The sequence below is a fragment of the Carcharodon carcharias genome, chromosome 17 (genome assembly GCF_017639515.1).
Source record: "Carcharodon carcharias isolate sCarCar2 chromosome 17, sCarCar2.pri, whole genome shotgun sequence".
NCBI lineage: Eukaryota > Metazoa > Chordata > Chondrichthyes > Lamniformes > Lamnidae > Carcharodon > Carcharodon carcharias.
Window position 1 is genome coordinate 3,417,156 of NC_054483.1, and position 22,310 is coordinate 3,439,465.

A 22,310-nucleotide genomic window follows, 5' to 3' on the forward strand; every position below is an offset into this window, starting at 1 on the left:
AACAGTGAGATCCCATGGGATAGAGGGGAAGGTGGTGAGTTGGATCCAAAATTGGCTCAGTGACAGGAAACAAAGGGTTGATGGATGTTTTTGCAAGTGGAAAGCAGTACAGGCCTCAGTGCTGGAGCCCATGCTATTTGCTGTATATATTAATGATTTGGACTTAAATGTGGGAGACATGATTGGGAAATTTGCAGATGACACAAAAATTGGCCACAGTTGATAGCGAAAAGGAGAACTGTTTTCTCCAGAATGATATCAGTGGTTTGGTTGAGTGGGGGGAAAAGTGGCAAATGGAACTCAATCCAGAGATGTGTGAGGTAATGCAATTGGGGAAGGCAAACAAAACAAGGGAATACTCAATAAACAGGAAGTTATTGAGAGGGATTGAGGAAGTGAGAGACCTTGGAATGCATGTCCACAGGTCCCTGAAGGTGGCAGGACAGGTGGATAGGGTGATAAAGAAAGCATATGGAATGTTTTCCTTTATTGGGAGAGGTATTGAATACAAAAGCAGGGATGTAATTCCAGAACTGTATAAAATGCTGGTGAGGCCGCAGCTGGAATTTTGTGTACAGTTCTGGGCACCACATTACAGGAAGGACAGAATTGCTTTGGGTACAGAGGAGATTTATGAGAATGTTGCCAGAGTTTGAAAATTGCACCTATGAAGAAAGGTTGGGCAGGCGAGGGTTGTTTTCCTTAGAACAGAGGAGGCTAAGGGGTGACATAATTGAGGTGTACAAAATTATGAGGGGCCGAATTAGGGTAGACAGGAAAGACCTGTTTCCCCTAGCTGAGGGGTCAATTACCAGGGGGCATAGATTTAAGGTGATTGATAGAAGGATTAGAGGGGACATGAGGAAAAACCTTTTCACCCAAAGGGTGGTGGGCACCTGGAATTCACTGCCTGAATTGAGGCTGAAATGGTCAAGTCATTTAAAACATACTTGGATATGCACCTGAAGTGCTGTAACCTGCAAGCCTACGGACCAAATGCTAGAGAGTGGGATAAAAAATGAGCAGCTAAGCTTCTTTTTTCTCTTTTTATGGCTAGTGCAGACAAGATGGGCTGAATGGCCTCTCTCTTTTTTATGGTTCTATGGATTTAGAGGCAGGGTGGGAGGAGGTAACAAGATTGGACTCAAATGGACTACCAGTTCACAGTATTAATGTATATGCATCCGATTTCATTCTGCCCCACCACTCCTTAGCTGGCTGTCTGGTTTTCCTAACTGAGTAACATAATAATCTTTGTAACCTGAAGTCTTGACCAATTGTCCAAGTCTTTCTGTTGGATCAATAAAGAACAAGAATTGAACCTGCGACTTTAAAAAAAGACTAGCATTTATATAGCGCTTTTCATAGCCACTAGACCTCTCAGAGCGTTTTACAGGCAATGAAGTGCTGTGTAAAATAGGAAACACAACAGCCAATTTGCACACAGCAAACTCCCACAAACAGCAATGTGATAATGACCAGATAATCTGTTTTTTTGTGATGTTGATTGAGGGATAAATATTGGTCAGGACACCAGGATTAACTTCCCTACTCTTCTTTGAAACAGTGCCACAGGATCCTTTAAATCCACCTAAACAGCCAAATAGGATTAACATCTCAACTGAGGGACGACACCTCTGACAGTGTAGCACTCCCTCAGTGTTGCATTAAAGAATAGTGCTAAGTCCCAGAGCTGGTCCTGAACCTACAGCCTTGTGATTCAGGAGTTGTGAGTGCTACCAGCTGAGCTACAGCTACCATTAAATTTTTAGCCATTGTAGGGTTAATTTTAATTTAACTTACACATGTGCTGAGCAGATTAAGTGCATGCTGTCTGATTTTACTCATCAGCAAAGTAAATAGATGGTAATCTTGGGGTGGAGTGTAAAACATCCCACCCGGTGAGATAGGTTAAAGCTTGATTATATAGTGCCTTTATTAACTGAGCCAATTATTATGGGCAGCGCTGACCTAAATAGATTAGGTGACTTACTCAGGACTTTTTCTGGTTCACTAATCATAGGATGGGTCCCAGGGTGGGATAGAGAGGTAGAATTTAAAAGTGGCCTTTTGTGCCTTGGATCTGTGGTTGAATCCAGCCCAGATTTATGAGGGTGAAGGCCTTTTCTGTCTGCTGGCTATAAAAATGTGGAGGATTTTTACAATTTAGTCTTTCATTTCTGACCTTTCCAGCATCAAGCAAGTAAAAGACTGGACACAGAAGTAATGGGGAGGGAAGAGTTTTAATTACCAAATATGTTATTTCTTTTTGTGTGCGGGACTGGGAAGTAATCTATGTTTTAATCTTAACGTATGTATTTTAAATAAATGCCAGATAAGAGGATAAGGAAATGCTAGTATATTTGAAGTCTGGTATTATATACTATTTAAAACGGGTGCTTTTCAATCATCCTATTTTGAACTTTGAAACTGTTTCAGTACTAGTTGAAAGGGTAACAGCTAACTGCAGTGACGGAGAGTTTTATTTACACACAGAGTCTCACACACCCTATTATTGATCTTAATTGGTATTTTAAGAAATGAATGTTACACTGTTAATATTTGTATTTGACATTTTGTGGTGGATGGAGACTAGCAGTAACAAACAGGGCCCAGACATGATGGGGCTGGCAATCACTTATGTCATGTGATTTGTCAGTAAAACTCATTATTTCTTAGCTATAGATAGTTAGATCACCGAATTCTTATCCAAGTGAAGGCACTTATTAAGGCAGGAAAAATGTATTAACCATTAACTGCGTAATAAGTTGCACTCATACTTGATTCACATGAAGGGAACTTGATTGAAGAAAAGTCCCTCACAAGCACCAAGATGTCAAAAAAAAATTACACGTGATCCGATTTGTGCACTTATGTAAGGGAAGCGCTTAATGGGTGGTTCCTGTTAATCCAAAAGTAAAGCTACTGCTAAAGTTTTTTTAAAAAAAAATTTGACAAAGTGTGGCCAAGAAGTAAAATGAGAGAAGATGGGCTCTACAGATATTGGCAAGGAGCCTTGCGTGCTCTGGGACCTCATGTGTCACTTTCATGCCGGTATCAGTCCTGGACCTTTGCTTCCCAATTTTGATACGATTGCTTCTCAAGTCACGTGGCTGTAGAACAGGAGTCATGTGACAAAAGGGCGCTCATTCAACATTCAGCTGATTTGGGTGCAGTGGAGTGGAGTGGAGTGGAGGGGGGTGAAACAAAACAAGGGTGGGTTTTCTTTCAAATCCATAAATGACGCTCGCTGCAAATTGAGACTCAGCTCCTGCTGAGATTTAACAGCTTTTGGATTGCTGTGTTCATTTTCTGCAGTCTGATCAATCCAAAGGGAGTGCTAAAAATAGAAAACTAAAAGCTGGAAGTGAATAGCAAGTGGGTCACCACCTGCAAGAAAGGCAGGGTCGCATGCTAAAATAGTACATTGCATATACAGTATGTTGCTGTAGCGTTCTTGGCCAAACTAGACATGAGTACTGCATCCAATTCTGGAAAACCTAAGCAGGAAAAGAAAGACTTGCATTTATATGTCACCTTTCAAACATTTTACAGCAAGGAATACTTTTTGAAGCGCAGTCACTGTTGTAACATAGGAAATGCAGCAGCCAATTTGCACACAGCAAGCTCCCACACAAACACCAATCTGATAATGACCCGATAACCTGTTTTTGTGATTGAGAGATAAAAATTAGCCATGACACCAGGGAGAACTAACCCTACCCTCATTCGAAAGAGTGGCAGAGGATCACTTACATCCATGTGAGAGGGCAGACAGGGGCCTCGCTTAATGTCTTATCTGAAAGACAGCACCTCTGCCTGTGCAGTGCTGTATTGCAGTGTTAGGCCTGGAGTGGTCCTTGAACCCATGACATTCTGATGCAGAGGACCACAGTTGATCTCTGCTCACCCTCAGCAGATCTCCACTTGATCTCTAGTAGGTCCCTAATAGAAATAGAAACTAGATTTTTCAATCTGGTCTACCCAATCTCTTCAATAACAATAGAAGGCGAGAGTAAGAGCCACTACATGTGATAGTCTGATGTGTTTGGACATTGGTTAGGTATCTAGTTTGAATCTTGATTATCAGTAACAAATCACAGCCAAGTATATGTACAACTAAGACCCTTGCCATGAAACATAGAGAAACTGTCTGTCTGTGTTAATATGGGCTGCCAAACTATATGCATCTACTGAAAGCACACTGTCCCCAAGTAATACTGGACACTTGAAATTGTTTTGGATAATTTTTTCCCCCCAAAATATACTTAATTCATAAAATTTGTAAAGGTACATTGCGTAACATTGACAGAGACAGGCTGAAGCATTTATTACCATCTACAGATCCATCGCGGCCTCCTCCGGAAGTCCCCAGCATCACAGATGCCAGTCTTCAGCGAATCCGATTCACTGCACATGATATTAAGAAACAGCTGAAGGCACTGGATACTGCAAAGGCTATGGGCCTTGACAACATTGCAGCAATAGTACTGAAGACTTGTGCTCCAGAACTTGCCCCTAGCCAAGCTGTTCCAGTACAGTTAGAACATTGGCACCTGCCCAGCATATGTGGAAAATTGTTCAGGTACGCCCTGTACACAAAAAGCAGGACAAATCTAACCCGGCTAATTACCGCCCCATCAGTCTACTCTCAATCATCAGTGATGGAAGAGATCATCAATAGTGTCATAAAGCGGCACTTATTCTGCAATAACTTGCTCAGTGACGTCCAGTTTGGATTCTGCCAGGGCCACTCAGTTCCTGACCTCATTACAGCCTTAGTGCAAACATGGACAAAAGAGCTGAACTCCAGAGGCGATGTGAGAGTGACTGCCCCTGACATTAAGGCAGCATTTAACTGAATGTGGCATCAAGGAATCTTAGCAAAACTGAAGACAATGGGAATCAGGTTGGAGTCATACCTAGCATATAGGAAGACTGTAGTGGTTGTTGGAGGTCAATCTTCTCTAGGTGTAATACGATGGGGGCACGGCCATACACAGTGTCCTTTTCTGAGTGAGCCTTTTGTGACTGCTGCCCCAAACTACAGCTCAGCACAGAGTCCTGAGCATTGGAATGTGCCAGTCCACAACACTCAGTCATCAACAGCTCTTTGCTCTTGAAGACCAGCAGGCTTCTGGCCGACTAGAGAACCTCTTTCATTGAGTTGATGGACCTCCAGCCGCAATTGATGTGTATCTCAGTGTGCGTGTCCCTGGAACAACTTGTAGAGCACTGAGCCCTGCATTGTGGAGCGACTGAGGGTGAACCTCGACTAAAGCCACTGCATCTGTTTTCACAGCTTCATCACACAGGCACACTCTGGAAGGTGGTGGGTGACAGTCTCCTCCCCACCACAGCCACCAGGAGGGCAGCGTGCAGAGGTGGGGTGAGGCTCCAGGTGGGCAGGGAGGATCTGACGGAGAGGGCCTCCCTCTCACCGCCGCTCAATCTTCGTCTTGTTTGAAAGTTCTGGTGATGAGGTGTTCTGCCAAATGGCTTTGGCAGTCTGCTCAGTGAACCATCCAACAGGATCCATCATCTGTGCCCAGCGCTGCCTACTCACCCCTCCCCTCCAACACCCACCTTATCAAGCATGTTTACTTCATTGGGTAAATGTAGCCAGTGTCAGCAGGAAGTGCATCCGAGCCGAGGCCAATCTCTCATGACGACAGAAAGGCAGAATCCCCAGCGCACTTTAACAAATGCGATCTTCTCTTATTTGGCCTAATTGCAAAATTTACACTGCCCTAGCCAGCGACACCACATTCCATGAAAGAATAGAGAATCGTAACTGAAGAGCATTTTCTGCCTTCAAAAACGTGGTGGTGATAGTGTCAGTTGAGGGAAGGGCCAAGGTCCATAGGAAAAGAAGGGCAAGGGCAGAAGAACAGACCATTCGACGTTCAACCTATCCATTAGACAGTGCAGCAGCCATAGGTCATGCAACACCATGGTAGAAAACATGGATGCACATCGAGATAAACATCAATTGGTAGTGGAGGTGCCCTTTGGTCTGCCCAAAGGTTGTTTGCCTTCCGGTGCAAAGAGCTGTCAAATTGACTGTTGCAGGCTGGCACATCCAAGGTCTAGGACTGAGTGAGGGACACAGTAAAGCTTGGAGCAGCTGTCGCAAATGGTCAATGGGGAAAGGCCACTCTAAAGCCCTCCCACTATTGTACGCTAAGGGGCCGAATCCATGTAAAACCCACTGGGCCATATGCAAAAGAGAATATTTGATGTGAAATGTCGATGTAGTATATCTTTTAAAAAGTTAAGACCCATGCATTTCCATGACAGAGTTTGTGAGCTGCTGTGATTTCAGTGAAAAACTGGTGGACACCACTGAAGACCACCACTTACATTGTTTCCCTGGGGAAATGGGGACTGAGGGAGGTGTTTCACACAGTTCTCAGATTCTGGGGAAGATTGCCTAGCTCATGGGAGTGAAGGACATTTATGGTTCAGTGATCGCCCTGCTCCTGATCACTCTACATTGCCCTTCCCCATATTCCACAACCCTGACTTTCTCCATTCTAAACAAGGACAAAGCCCTAAAACATTTTGGTATCATCAAAGGAGGAGAGGAGAGAACATTGGGAAAGAAATTTTCATTCTTTAGGCGAATTTGCTGGGTGTGGATTATCTTCTCAGGATTTAAGGTCTGTGGAGGACCTTCCAGAAACTTCCCTAGGACACACATCCAAGAAACAGGCAGACAAAATTGCCTGTACATACGAAGCACCCCCCCACCCGGCCAACCCCCAACAACCTTTCCATGACTTACTGCTTAACACATAGAGATTCTCTGCTTTGGATGGACCACTCTTCTACTGCGAACCCATTATTCTGAATGATTAAATATAAATTATACAGAAGGGGCAACGGTCACTATTCCAGTTGTACCTGAATCAGATTGTCTAACTATAACAGGGGGCATTTGATGCTGTGTAATTATGCCAACTGATGCCCTGGTTATATTGTTCTGTGGAAAAATGAAACCTGTGACTTGAGAGTCACGGCTTACTTCCAGCTCACAAGGAAGGTTGGGATTATTTATAAAATGCAAGTTTTTCATCTCCTTATTTCGCCACCTCAGAAACTCGTTTCAAATCAAATCAAAGCGATTGCTGCAACGGGAAATTAGCCACTGGGGCTCCTGCAGCCTGGCCGTCCCACCATGGAAGCAGTGGGACTGCGCCTTACTGCGGCATTCTGTAGCAAGCTGGATGATTGACAGGAGCCCCGGGAGCCAAGCCCCGCCCGGCGGCTACCATTGCACGAGGAGGGGTGGCCCGGTCCATCCGTGAACAGGGACCGCAACCCTATCTCTCACGCAGCGATAGCTGAGTGTGACTGGCACGTACCGGGCCCCCCCCCCCCCCACCCACCCCAACCCGAAGCAGATGCTTAATGTCACGGTCGCCTCGGCCTGGGGAGGCCTCACCCTCTCTTCCACCTCCCCGCCCCCCCCCCCCCACCCCCCCCCCCCCAACCTGACAGGGAATTGGGTTGCGCCGGGTGGAATGTTGGGGGATCCACGTGGGTCGGGCTGGCGGCTATAAAGAGGGGCGCGGAGGGCGCCGGCTGCCATTATTCAGCGTGCAGGAGCCGCGGCGAGTGGAGCGGCTGTGTGGACACATTCCAACCTCGACCTTCTCTTCCTTTCCCCTCCTCCCACCCCCCCCCCCTCCCACCCCCATCAACATCAACGGCGACCGACCGACCGACCACCGCAACCCACCATGAACGGTCAGATCAACGGCCTGCACGGCTCCTCGCTGGACGAGAGGGCTTTCCTGTTCACCTCCGAGTCGGTCGGCGAAGGTCATCCAGGTGAATAAAACCCCCTCGTTTTCCCGCCCGGCCCGGGCGCCGGATCGTCCGCGCGCCCCGGGCCGCAGGCCGCTTCGGGAATGTTCGGCGGCGGTGATGGTGGTGATGGTGGCGGTGCCATGAGCGCGCGCGCGCGCGCCCGTGCTTGCGTGACCCCCCCCCCCCCCTCCCCCCTCCCCCCTCCCCCAGGCCAGCGCGTGGCCCGCGGCCACGGCGTCCTCCCGCTTTCGGCTCGACAGCCGGCGCCGCGTGCGACCGGGACCCTACCCACCTGACCCCACCCCCTCCCGCGTGAGGTTTGGGTGGGGGTGGGGGTGGGGGGATAGGGGGGGGGGGGGGGGGGGGGGGGGCCGCTACCTGACGCTGCTGCTTCGTTTCTCTTTTTTCCATTTGCCGCATCGTTTCCAAACCCCCCCCCCCCCCCTCCCCGCCCCCGGGGTTGGGGGTTGGGGGGGGTTAGGGGGCGGTGGGCGGGACCTAGTGACGTTTTCTGGTATCCCGCTGCCTCTTGACCAATCGCTGCTGGATGTCACGGCGGGGCCTCTCAAATCGGCGCCGCTCGGCCAATGATAATGGACGGTGGTTGGGGGGTGGTGGGGAAGGCGCGCCTGCGTGTGGGTTTAACCCCCGCCCTCTCTCCCTCCCGCCCTTCACTGCGCGCGGCGCATCCGATTGGCCCACGCGGCAGTCACCCGATTGACCGGCGTCGGGCGCGTCCAATCCACGTGGCGGGAGCCCCGGGGTCCTAGCGCCTGCCTCACAGAGGCGGTGGGGGGGGGGGGGGGGGGGGGGGGTGGGGGGGGGTGCAGTTCTACTTTGGCGGGGGTCACTTTGTACCTGGGGCGGGGGGGGGGGGGGGGGGGAGAGGGAGGGGGGGGGGGGGGGGGGGGGGGGAGAGGGGGGGGGGGGGGGTGGCGCCAGGGCAGTGTGCGCGTGCAGGCAGTTTGACTGCAGAGGCATCACTGCTGAACCCAGACCTGCCCCAGCCCGAAGTTTACTGTCTCTCAAAGGTACTCGGGACTCCTGAAGTAAATAAAAGCAGAATAAAAGTAGGATGAGCGATTGAAAAGTGCTGGGAAGACGCCACCGCTTGCGGTCTGTGGAGGGACGAACAGCTCATGTTTCAAGACAAAAACACAATTGCCTGGAGAAACCCAGCGGGTCCGGCAGCATCGGCGGAGAGAAGAGAAGAGTTGACGTTTCGAGTCCCTTCAGCAGAAACTGAATTAACGTCCTGAGGCCGACATGGTGGCTTTCATGCCAAATGCGCGTCATGCTGGACACGGAATGCAAGCTGTTTCTCGCTGCCAAGCCACCCCTGATTTTCCAGCACCGGACTTGACACTTGCCGCCGAATCAGTTTATCGTCCTTGCCCTGAGATTTTCAGTTGCGTTGCGTGCCAAATCTCGTGTTTTTTTTTTTTGTTTTTTTTTTAATTTAGTGCCACTTGTTTTCGAACACGTAATGAAGACCTTTGAGGGTTTGGTAGGAGGTGGAAGATAGCTGTGGGGGGGGTTGTGGGGTGAGGAGGGGCAGTAATGAGAGGATTTTGTTAACTGGAGGTAATTTTTATTTTTTGTGCAGATAAAATGTGTGATCAAATTAGCGATGCTGTGTTGGATGCCCATCTCAAAGAAGACCCTGATGCCAAAGTTGCTTGTGGTGAGTTTTGATGTCCTTGTAACCTGCTTTCATTTTGGCAATGAATTGAACCTTTCCGAAGACAGTAGTACACTTTTGTTTTTTAAAATAGGTACGTTAAGATTAGAAGCCATCAACCCTGCAGCAATTTTCTTAAGCTGATTTAGCTCTAACCATTACACGGTAGTCTAACTATAAATTGAATTCAGATCTGCTGGTAGGCTGTTGCTATGCTTGGAGAATATTGTAAGTGATCTATATTCCCGAGTGGATTTCACCAATGTAACTGAACATATTTTCACAGCCAGTCAGAACTTTTCTCAGCCAGTGTGCTCAAAGTTAAAGGGGGGGGGGGGGGGAAGTGTGAGGTCATGCACTTTGGTAGGAAGAATAGAGGCATGGACTATTTTCTAAATGGGGAGAGAATTCAGAAATCTGGAGTGCAAAGAGACTTGGGAGTCCTAGTCCAGAATTTTCTTAAGGTTAACTTGCAGGTTGAGTCGGTAGTTAGGAAGGCAAATGCAATGTTGACATTTATTTTGAGAGGAGTAGAATATAAAAGGGATGTGCTGCTGAGGCTTTATAAGGCTCTGGTCAGACCACATTTAGAATATTGAGCAATTTTGGGCCCTGTATCTCAGGAAGGATGTGCTGGCCCTGGAGAGGGTCCAGAGGAGGTTCACAAGAATGATCCCAGGAATGAAAGGCTTAACATATGAGGAACGTTTGAGAATTCTGGGTCTATACTCGATGGAGTTTAGAAGGATGAGGGGGGGTCTGATTGAAACTTGGAGAATACTGAAAGGCCTGGATAGGGTGGATGTGGGGAAGTTGTTTCCATTAGTAGGAGAGACTAGGACCCGAGGGCACAGCCTCAGAGTAAAGGGAAGACCTTTTAGAACAGATGAGGAGAAACTTCTTTAGCCAGAGAGTGGTGAATCTATGGAATTCATTGCCACAGAAGGCTGTGGAGGCCAGGTCATTGAGTGTATTTAAGACCGAGATAGATAGGTTCTTGATTGGTAAGGGGATCAAAGGTTACGGGGAGAAGGCGGGAGAATGGAGTTGAGAAACTTATCAGCCATGATTGAATGGGAGAGCAGACTCGATGGGCCGAATGGCCTAATTTCTGCTCCTATGTCTTATGGGGGTGGAATATCAATCTGATGTTGGAGTGACTTTAGCTTCAGTTGTGCTAACTGATCTTTTTTCCTTCGCAGAGACTGTTGCGAAGACTGGTATGGTCCTGCTGTGTGGTGAAATTACCTCCAGGGCATCTGTGGATTATCAGGCAGTCGTGCGAGATACCATCAAACATATTGGATACGACGATTCTTCAAAAGGTGTGTTAGAGTCAGGATCTCTCGGCTTCCTCTGTCATGCCTTGAATGTGCAATAACTATGAACATGTGTGTCTCACAGGCTTTGACTACAAGACCTGCAATGTTCTAGTTGCTCTGGAGCAGCAATCCCCAGATATTGCACAGGGTGTTCATTTGGATAGGAATGAAGAAGATATTGGTGCTGGAGATCAAGTAAGCTCACTTTAGCCACGTTGGATGCCTTAACTTTTGAACTGACGTTTCAGTTGGTTTTATGGGTGTGAAACTGAACCGTCAAATGTAATTTTTCAGGGTATTATGTTTGGTTATGCCACTGACGAAACTGAGGAGTGCATGCCCTTGACGATTGTTCTCGCTCACAAACTGAACGCTAAGATGGCAGAGCTGCGCCGTGATGGCACTCTGTCCTGGCTTCGGCCCGATTGCAAAACTCAGGTGAGGTGAACTAGCTAAGAGTGTTTTTGACTTTTGAGCTTGTAATAAAAATAATTTGACCACTTCCCACATTGTCTGGAAAAACTGCTTTTGCCTCCCCAGTGTTGCCCTACCATCATCCTGCCCCTGTTGCCAAAGCTTCAACTTGAAGCCCTCTTCTCTGTTGCTGTCTCTGATCTCAGCAGGAAGGTTATGCTGGGGCTGTATGCAATGCCGGTTAGACCACAGCTTGTGCACTGCACAGTTCTGGTCACATTACAGGAAAGATGCAGTTGAGCAAGAGAGGATGCAGACATTTATTAAGGAGTATGAAATGAGAGGCCTTGATACAGTAAATAAAGAAGATCTGTATCCCTTGGGTCAAATGCCAGGGGTTGTAGATTTAAAGTATTTGGTAGAAAGATTCAAGGAAAATAATTTTGTTTTCCCACCAGAGACCTGGAACTCTACCTGAAAAGGTGGTAGAGGCAGAAACTCCATGTTTTCAAGCACTTGAACATCTACTGGAGATGTTACCTGTGGGGCTACAGACCTAGTGCAGGAAGGGGAGGGTAGGATGGGTTGACCAGTGTGGACATGACAGGCTGACTGGTCTCCCTACTGATTTTCTGTGATCTCTGTCTCCTTCAGTCTCTGTCCCTGCATGCACCCAGCAGCCAACTTCCTTGTAGACATTCAAGTACTTGAAAACATGATGGAGTTCCTGCCTCTAGCACCTTTTCAGGCAGAGCTCCAGGTCCCTACCACCCTCTGGAGGGAAAAAAACTTGCATCTCCCTTGAATCTTTCTACCAACTACTTTCAATCTACACCCTCTGGCATTTGACCTAAGGGGTACGGGTCATCTTTATTTACTTATCTTTATTACTTTATTTATTTACAAGGCCTCTCATTTTATGCATCTTAATAAATCTCTGCACCCCCTCCAGCTGCATCACATCTTTACAGTTCTCTAGCTATCTGGAAATCTTAACTTGAAACCTGCTGTCAGTTCTCCTGTGATTTCTCTTGCTCCTAGCTGTCCCTTTCATTTTGTCTGCTTGCTGTTTCTCATAATATTGCTCCGACACCCTTTTATTAACATTATGAATGTAGGTGGGGGTTCAGATCTGACTTGCTGGACCACAGGTTCAGACATCCCAGTCACCACCTGATCCTTTAGCCATAGAGAAGGAACCTTGGCAAAAACTTCTGTCAGTTGCAGTTAATGTAGCCTTGCTGAAAATGGACTGGAGAAATGTTAAATGTTTGCATGTTCTATTTCTCCTTTCTGATGTTCAGGTGACAGTGCAGTACCTGCAGGACCATGGTGCTGTTATTCCTATCCGTGTGCACACCATTGTCATCTCTGTGCAGCATGATGAAGAGGTTCCCCTGGATGAGATGAGGGATGCTCTGAAGGACAAGATTGTTAGGGCTGTCGTGCCTTCCAAGTATCTGGATGAGGAGACCATTTACCACCTGCAGCCCAGTGGACGTTTTGTTATTGGCGGACCCCAGGTTGGCTAGAGCTGTCGCTCTTTGTGTGCAGGGCTTCTGAAACTGCTGAAGTGCAGTCTTAGATTTGCTTCATGAAGCTGGGTTTTCTGCATGTGCTTAAAGCTTTGCTGTTTTCTGTTTTGCCTGAAAGCAAATGGTGTAGTGGGTGTTTTTTTCCCCCATTGATGCCCATTCCACTGATGCTGGGTCATTTCCTTTCTCAGTAGATTCATTGACCCTGGTAAAGGCATATAAACATCACAACCAAATTCAGTGCTTCACCCAGTGCTCACTTTTATGATGAGGGTTGCTGGGAGCAGAAATGTCTTGTTTCCTTAACTTGAATGCACCCTACTGTTGTCTGGACTGAGCTAACTACATGGGCTAGGTATTGAGCCTTTATGTTCAATTCACTTGCGAATTAAGGGGAGGGGCTGGGGTGCTTGCTTGGCTGTTGTGTTGCCGGTTCCCCATACATAATTTGGAAATAGCGAGTTGATCTTCAAATGCCTAAATGCAACATTCAGTGTTTAAAACAAATGAAGGCTTCCGTTTGTGACCCTGGCTGCTTGTACTTAGTTGTAGCAGTGTCCGGTAGGTATATCCACGGTAATTGTACTGAGGAAAGAGAAAGGTAAACTTCAGTTTTGGGTGTTGTCATTTACCTCAAATGCTCTGTTCCAAGTGACTCTTCAGCTCTAATGCTATTTTTAACACCATACCAGTTTAATGTACTCTAGCAGGCCAGTTGGCTGTCTGTAATGGTAAGGAAAGCCGTGCATGCTGCAACGCTACTGAAATCCTAGTGACATGCTGGCAAGCGTTCGGGTTTGTTCTGACGATTGAGACTTAAAAAAACCCAAACCTCTCAAACAGGGAGATGCAGGCCTCACTGGGCGAAAGATCATTGTTGATACCTATGGTGGATGGGGTGCACACGGGGGTGGTGCTTTCTCTGGCAAGGACTACACCAAGGTGGATCGCTCTGCTGCCTATGCTGCTCGATGGGTTGCCAAGTCTCTGGTAAAAGCTGGCCTATGCCGACGTGTCCTCGTGCAGGTGAGTTCTTGACACCTACAAGTTTGTAATGGCGTGCAGGGGTGGGGCGTTAAAGTAACTTGCTGTGGCATTTACTGAATTTATTAATCGAGTGGTACCATGGAATCTGGTCTCTGCTGCAGTTGGATAGGAACCTGAGTTACCAGGCCATAAGTTAATCCATGCAATGTGGACATTGCTCGCTAGGCCAGCATTTATTGCCCATTCCTAATTGCCTTTGAGAAGATGTTAGTGAACTGCTGCACTCCATGTGGTGTAGGTACACCCACAGCGCTGTCAGGGAGGGAGATTTTGACCTACCAATGGTTAAGGAATGGTGATATATTTCCAAATCAGCTTGAAGGGGAACTTCCAGGTGGTGGTGTTCCGATGTGTCCCTTGCCCTTCTAGATGGTAATGGTCATGGGTTTAGAAGGTGGTGCTTAAGGAGTCTGTGAGTTCCTGCAGAGCATCTTAGTAGATGGTACTCGCTGCTGCCATTGTTGGTGGAGGGAGTGAATGTTTGTTGATAGGGTACCAATAAAGTAAGATGCTTTGACCTTGATGGTGTCAAGTTTTGAGTGTTGTTGGAGCTACACCCACCCAGGCAAGTGGGGAGTATTCCGTCACACTCCTGACTTGTGCCATGTAGATGGTGGACAGGCTTTGGGGAGGCAGGAGGTGAGTTACACTTCGCAGGATTCCCAGCCTCTGACCTGCTCTTGTAGCCACAGTATTTATATGGCTAGTCCAGTTCAGTTTCTGGTCAATGGTAACCCCCCCCAGAATGATAATAGAGGGTTCAGCAATGGTATTGCCATAGAATATCAAGGGGTGACCTAGCTTGTCTGGTAGTCAGATGACAATGGGAACTGTGTGAATGATTGTGATTATTTAGTCCATTTCTTAGGCTACAAAGACCCAGTCGTGATGCAAGGAGACGCAGTGGCAGAGGAGTTTGGGAATCGTGAATCCAGTGTTGGCTCTTCCAAGAATGGCTTAAATTAGTGTAGGGACCTTTTTTAAATCCATAACTAATGAGGTACATGGGGAACTAGACCAGGGCTCCCGCTCCTGACCACTGTCCAGTGATTCTTTTGGACTGTAGAGCAATGGTTGAGGCTTAATTGCAGTACACTCCCTACAGTAAAGTGTGCCACTCACTGTCTGTCTTGGTTCATGAAGGTCAGCCGCTGAGTTAGTTAAATGTGTATGTTACTGAGGAGTAACATTTCATCTACTCCTAGGTTTCCTATGCCATTGGAGTGGCACACCCTCTGTCCATTTCCATCTTCTCCTATGGAACATCTGAAATGAGTGAGAAGGAGCTGTTGGAGGTGGTGAAGAAGAACTTTGACCTTCGTCCTGGTGTTATTGTCAGGTAAACAGCTGTGTTGGGGTGGTAGGAATGTGGTGAGTTTTAAAGGGAGCAAAGTAACATCTGGGGGAGGAAAGAGACACTCAACATCTGAATGTGTTTTCCAGGGACCTGGACATGAAGAAGGCAATTTACCAGAAGACAGCAGCCTATGGCCACTTCGGTAGGGATAGCTTCCCTTGGGAAGTGCCTAAAAAACTTAAGTACTGAGTGTAAAGTCTTTCTCCCCAGACTTGTTGGTGTATAATACAGAGAAGCTGCAGGCTCTCGGGGAGAAAGGCCCTTTCCCATATATCCTGTCCTCCCATAACTCCATACACCGTTAGTGGCAGAATCTCTTCTTTCCCTTTATCCTCCTGTTATGCGGAACCTTGTCCTTAAACCCACCCACCACCCCTCCCTCCTCCCCCCCCCTCCCTCCCTCTCCCCCTCAACCCACCTCCTGTGCTAGCCACTGCAATGCTATGTGTAGTTTTTGTTTAGCAGGGCAAGGGTTGAAAGGGACCATGAACTAGAGGATCAAAGTTTTGAGTTTCCATGTTCTAGTTGGGGGTTTGGATGACCAGACACTACATTGTCCCAATTACAGCTTGTAACCCTAGTCTGCAAGTCTGCTTTTGCATACCATGTCCCACATGAAACCTGTAGCATTGCTTATACATGGAAGTGATAACCTTTTGTCAGTACATCACCCAAACGTTGGGGCACATCTAGTAATGGTGCTTATTGTGTAGTTCCGACCCTTAAATGTAACTTAAAATGCCCTTGACACTTAAACGTGCAGTCCTATTTTTGGATTAGCAACCAGTTTTGATTTCCTCCCCACCCCCATTTTTGTTTTTTTTTTGAGGACGTACGTAATGATTTTTAAAAAACAAAAAGGGTTTTTAAAGGAATTGACAACAGCTATGCATCGTTGTTTCTGCACTAGCCAAACCTCATTTTTAAACTTTTTTTTTTCTTTGTACAGGCCCTTGGTAGCCTTGACATGATAGAAGTCAAGGGCTACTCCCAAGGCCTGTGGATTGCACACTTTTTTGGTACTCTTTCTCTTCAAGGAATGAATCCATAACTGCACAATGAGCTCCTGAATTCAGTCAGATGGATATTGCAGCCATTGTGGAAAAGCTGGTGTAGATACAGAGAAGCCAGCAAGTTGATGGCTCCAGGAATCCAACCTTCATACTTGAATAATATTACGTTCCTATTTATTCTGAGACTTGGCGTAGTTACAGAGAAGCCAGTGTCTCAGTAGGCAGCTTAAAGATACCTTTTTTTTTAAAAAGATATATATTGCAATTCCTTCAGTCCCAGTATCCCTGGTAGGCCTGAGGCGTCCTACAGAAAGCCCTTAGGCTCAACCTATGAGGGGTCTGGCTGGTGTTAAACACAGGGGCAGGCGAGTGCAGCAGTTGGTGAAGTGCCTCTTGGCTGGTGTTGTACAGAGAAGCTGGCCTGTTTACACGCTCTCCACCACTGTTGTGATCGGCAAGTGCCTTTTTGTAACTTGGCAGTTATTACGTATGTCTGTTATCAGAAGTCCAAATGCTGAGATCTCAATAAAGTGCTAGGTTCTCCATATAAAATTGTCTTGATTCTTGTCTGTGTTTCTACATACCTTTACACAGCCCAGAAAAAGAATTATCAATGTTTTTGGATTACACCTCAATAAAAGTACTGCATATAAATCTTGCTGCAAATACTATGGCTGGGATCTTCCAAGTAGCAGTAATGATGGTCAGACTGCCACTGCACACGTACATTCCCCCAAGTTAACTCTTGTGTATTTCTATTGGGTTTTCCAATTCAGCTTTCTCACACCTGCAGAGTTGGGAAGATGAGGCACTAGCTGCCATATGGGTTTTTTAATGGCCTAGTTTGAATGTTAGTGGGTGGAGCAGTCAGGTTTAGTTGGCTGAAGGTGACCAGTTACATAGTTATCCAGATGTGCTAGAGTTTAATTGGTTTAATGTTTCCTGGGTGACTACTCCGATCAGTACCACAGGACTATCTGAACTTTCCAACTATCCATTCAAGTCAGAGAGCTGTGTGGAGAAGGGGAATTTACCATTGGAAATGCTTCCCAAGCAGTTATGTAGATCCATGTGTTACAACTTGAGCCACGCATCCAGATTGTTGGAGATTAATTTGGTCCCCCTATTACTGCAGGGGACTCGATCCAAACTACATTCTTAGAGTGAAGTTTAATTTCCGCATTTTGCTGTCTCCAAGGCTTTTACAGGTTTTTGTGAATTCTCCACCAGCTTGACCTGTTTCAACATTTGTAGGCCCAGAGTGGTGATAGCTTAGTCCATATTCTCTAATTACACCCTGCACCACATGTTCAAATATGTATGTAACTTTACAGCTGCAATTAGTGCCAACCTTCAATTTGTGACTTGCATTCATGGGCTACTGAAATATGAAACATTTAGGCACTCCCATTGGACATCATTGTCCACGATCCAGTTAATATGGAGAAGTCAAACAAACGAATTTGCACAGCTGAGTCAGCCACATTGGAATATCGCAGTTGGATTGAAATTAAAATGAGAAAAGGCTTTGAGGGTGAATAGCAAAATTTCAATTAATTTGCAAGCTAATCTCCAGAGATGATACTCCAGGGTTGGCATAAAGGAAATTGAAATAAAACAAAATACTAGGGGAAAAACTCCACAGGTCAGGTAGTATCTTATGAGGAAAGGTTGGACAGTTTTGGCTAATATCCATTATTTGGGAAAATGAGGTGTCCTTATTAAATAAGATCCTGAAGGGGTGGATGCCAAGAGGATGTTTCCCCTTGGGCGAGATACTAGAACCAACGACAGTTTAAAAATAAGGGGTCACGTCTCCCAGTTAAGGAGATCAGATTTTTTTTTTCTCTTGGGGAATGTTCTTGGTGTGTGGAATTTCTCCCCAGAGAGCTGCGGAGGCAAGCTCATTGAATACTTTTAAGGTAGAGTTAGATTCTTGATTGACATAGGAGTCAAGGCTATAGGAGTTAAACAGGAAGGTAGAGTTGTGGCGACAATCAGATCAGCCATGATCGTATCCAAATGGCAGTGCAGGATTGAGGGGTCAAATAGCTTACTCCCAATTTGTATGTTAATATGTACCCAGGAACTTGGTAATTAGGTCAGGATGTTTATGGAATTCTGGGATACCCAAGGGCCTAATGAGTGATGAACAAAAAATTGCTGGATCAATGAATGGGGCTAGAAGTCAACAATCTTGGATCTGATAGTCTACGGCCTATGGTTTTAATGGTGGCTGCTGCAATAGAAGGTAGATTGATTAGATCTACCAGATTTCTCTAGATCCTGGAGCAGTTCCCCCACGTTTTGGAAGGTAGCAACTAAATTGATGCTGAAGGGGCAGGAATACTGCACTATCGGCCTGTTTGCCTTTTCCCAATTAGTTAAGTCTGGCTAGAGTCTGTTATTAGGCTTGTGATAAATCACTGCTTAGGCAATCGGCATGCTTTCATGAAAGGCACTATGAGTGTAATTAATGGAGATTGCAAATGAGTGGATGTAGAGTTTGATAAATTGTTAATTGACGTGGTTACTTAAGGATTAGGACTCTGGACTGGGTATAAAGCTAAAGGGATTGGCTAACAACAGGAATGTACGGGTCATTTTCAGGATGTTAACGTGTAACAACTGAGATACTGCAAGGATTGGTGCTTGGAACTTGGCTATTTATCAATATTGCTGAAAAGAGATGTTGCCAGAGCTTTTTGTCTTGCGCCTTAAGTGCTAAATGTCAAATCATCAGTGTTTTATACTGCAGCAGTAAAGGGTGCTAACTGGTTGGTAGAGACCTGTTGTTTGGTCTGCAAACAAGAGGAATATGTTCAAGCCTTGTGCCTTTTGTTTTGAATTGCCCGGGAGTTTGGAGAGCCTGTAGTTTCCCCATTGCTTTCTCCATGGCAACGCCAACGAAACATTCTTTTCTCCCGTAGTATAAATTGTGATCGTGTGAAATTTGACATTCTTGTTTGTCCTGACAAGTGCAAGATGGGGCTCGGCAACGTCCCTTTTTAGCAATGTCCCAAGTTCTGTACCACCAAGCAACTATTTATTGATGTCAGTAACTCGGATGAGGAAACCTGAAATATGTCCAAAAGCATGATACTGTGGATACTGGAAATCTGAAATAAAAACAAAACACAGGAAACACTCATCAGTTCTGGCAACACCTGCAGAGCGTTATCAGGTTAAACCTTTCATGACATTGAAATATATGAGTTTGCTAATTAAGCAAAGTCGGCTGTGAAAGTAAGCTATGGGGAGGTGACAAAGGCATCTTGACCAATTAAGTGATTAGCCAAGAAGTTGGCAGGATGTAATGTGTGGAAATGTGCAATTATCCACTAACAAAAATACAAAGGCAGTATAGTTTACGTGAGAGACTAGAAAATTTTACCATTTCAGGTTCCTTATACATGCATCACCGTTAACATACAGGTAATGAGGAAGGCAAATGATATGCTTATCGTTACTGCAAGTGGTTTGGAGTATAACTAAGTTTTGCTGCATTTATATAGGTGAGACCGCGTCTATAGTTTTGGTTTTGTTATTAAAAAAAGATGACTTGCTTCAAGAGATGTGTGTGAGGTTCAGTAGACTGTCTTGAAGCAGTAATAATCAGCATATGATTCTACTTTCTCCTCATAGAACCTTGTCCTATATTCTCTGGTTTTTAGAAGAATAAAGGGTGAACTCACTGAAATGTATATGAGAGAGCAGTACAAGGGGAATCCCAGGGATATGGGTTCAGGGTGGGATAGAGCAATTGATGTCAGGGAGTGACAACAACCTGGAACGCGCAGCCTACAAGAGTGATGGAAGCAGAAACGATAAATGATTTCAAAAGGAAATTGGATGAGTACTTGAGGGGATTAAACTTGCAGGGTTACAGGGACAGAGTGGGGGAATGGGAATGACTGGATAGCTGCATAGAGCCAGCATAGACTCAGTGGGCTAAATGGCCTTCACTGTAATGAGTCTAGGCTGCACTAAACGGTGCCATAGTCCTTGCCCCCCAAGCTGAAATGTGTGGGGGTGGGGCCAGAGCTCATCAAATAGCTATTAATTGATTTGAGATGGGACTTCTGCCCTCAGCAATAGGGAATTCTGACACTTGACAGCTTCTGGCCAATCAGTCCCTGGGAGAGACGACCATTGCATGAGGAGGTGTGATGTGCTGTTTCTGGGATTTGAGGCAAGTGTGGGGGGGGTCTTGCCAGTCAAGCTGGCAAAAGGGGTGGGAGGAGGGCCCTTCAGTGGGCCTGGCTGGGGGCTGTTGAGGGACCCCACCTCCAGCCTGCACAGGGAGAGCTGCTAAGCTGGATGTTAGCCATAGGCCTCTCCCATTGCTATTTAAATCCCAGTGATTTAACCCCAGGTGCCATGAGACTCTTAAGTAGGTAGTAATTACACCTTCAAAACCACTGGCTGGGGAGTGTAAACTCCAGCCCTAATTGCAGTTCATGTGGTGAAGATACCCCCACAGCACTGTTATGGCAGGAGGAAGTTCCAGGGTTTTGACCCAGTGAAGTGTGCTAGTGATGGAGGGGGTGAATGTTTAAGGTGGTGAATGGGCACCAGTCAACTGGGCTGCTTTGTGCTGAATGGTGTTGAGCTTCGAGTGTTGGAGCTGCACTCATCCAGGCAATTGAAGAGGACTCCATCACGCTCCTGATGTAGATTGTGGAAAGGCCTCGGGGAGCCAGGAGGTGAGTCATTCACTGCAAAATACTCTTGCCTGAATAGCCACGTGGCTAGTCCACTTAAGTTTCTGGTCAATGGTCACCTCCATAACGTTGATAGAGGGGGATTCAGTGATGGTAATGCTGCTGAATATCAAAGGGAGGTGGTTAGACTCTTGCTGAAGATGATCACTGCCTGGCACCTCTAGCACAATTGTCACTTGCTACTTAGCCTAAGCTTGTGTGTTACTTATGTGGGCATGGATTGCTTCAGTATCTGAGGAGTCACAACTAGTACTGAACACTCTACAATCATCAGCAAAATCCCTACTCTGACTTTGAAGGGAATGTTGTTAATGAAGCAGCTGAAGATGGTTAGGCCTAGGACACTACCCTGAGGAACTCCTGCAGCGATGTCCTGGGACTGAGATGATTGGCCTCCAACACCGCTACTATCTAGCTTTGTGCTAGGTATGACTCCAGCCAGTGGACTTGTAGCTTCACCAAGTGGACACTTCATTTTTAGGTATGCCTAGTGCTGCTCTTGGCATGCCCTCCTGTACTCCTCACTGAACCTGAGTTGATCCCTTGGCTTGATGGTAATGGTAGTGAGGGATATGCAAATTGTTGTCGAGTACAAATCTGCTGTTGCTGATAGCTCATAGATGCCCAGTTTTGAGCTACATCTGTTCAAAATCTATCCCATTGAACAGTGGGAATGCTACATAAAACAATAGAGGGTATCCTCCATGTGAAGACAGGAGTTCATCTCCACAAGACTGTGCAGTGGTCACTCCTACCAATACTGTCATGGACAGACACTTCTGTGACATTAGATTGGTGAGGATGAGGTCAAGTAGATTCTTCCCTCGCGTTGGTTTTCTTGAACTGTCACAGCCAGCTCTGAAAACTGCCTTCAGGACTCAACCAGCTCAGTCAATAGTGGTGCTACCGAGCCACCCTGGGTGGTGGACATTGAAATCCCCCACCCAAAATTGGAAGGGTAACAGATATAAAGCAAGCATAGAGTATACTCCTCTGTAGTCAGAACACAACTTGGAAGAAGTGCTGAAGTTAGCAAGGGCACAGAATGTACTCTGGGTGGGGGATTTCAATGTCCGTCACCCAGAGTACATTCTGTGCCCTCGCTAACTTCAGCACTTCTTCCAAGTTGTGTTCCGACTACAGAGGAGTATACTCTATGCTTGCTTTAAACTTGTTACCCTTCCAATTTTTTCTCAGTTCTGACAAAAGACCATCAAACCGAAACATTAACTATCTCTCGCCACAAATGTCACCTGACCTGCTGAGTATTCCCAGCATTTTCTGTTTTTATTTCAGATAATGCAGCACCCCCCGATTGTTAGCCCTGGCCAAAGGCTCGCATGATCTGTTCTCTTCAAATGAGGCTGAGAGACTGGACTGAGAGATTTGCTCTCACAAACAA

General features: G+C 46.3%; 1 protein-coding gene across 1 annotated transcript; it reads left to right on the forward strand.

The window, feature by feature from the left end:
- The first annotated feature begins 7,698 nt into the window (after window positions 1–7,698).
- mat2ab (methionine adenosyltransferase II, alpha b) lies at window positions 7,699–15,560 on the forward strand. The gene is made up of 9 exons (XM_041210441.1): window positions 7,699–7,836; window positions 9,422–9,499; window positions 10,699–10,821; window positions 10,901–11,013; window positions 11,113–11,256; window positions 12,537–12,755; window positions 13,611–13,793; window positions 15,020–15,153; window positions 15,258–15,560. Exons 1-9 carry the CDS (start codon window positions 7,746–7,748, stop codon window positions 15,358–15,360), a joined length of 1,188 nt encoding a protein of 395 aa, XP_041066375.1. The 5' UTR covers window positions 7,699–7,745; the 3' UTR covers window positions 15,361–15,560.
- The last annotated feature ends 6,750 nt before the right edge of the window (window positions 15,561–22,310 follow it).

What these genes read in the sequence shown, in the direction of transcription:
- mat2ab (XM_041210441.1), top strand. Translation starts at nt 7,746, where the DNA reads ATGAACGGTCAGATCAACGGCCTGCACGGCTCCTCGCTGGACGAGAGG. An exon ending in GGTCGGCGAAGGTCATCCAG is followed by an intron (nt 7,837 to 9,421) that starts GTGAATAAAACC and finishes TTTTTTGTGCAG; the next exon opens with ATAAAATGTGTGATCAAATT. An exon ending in GGCCCGATTGCAAAACTCAG is followed by an intron (nt 11,257 to 12,536) that starts GTGAGGTGAACT and finishes TCTGATGTTCAG; the next exon opens with GTGACAGTGCAGTACCTGCA.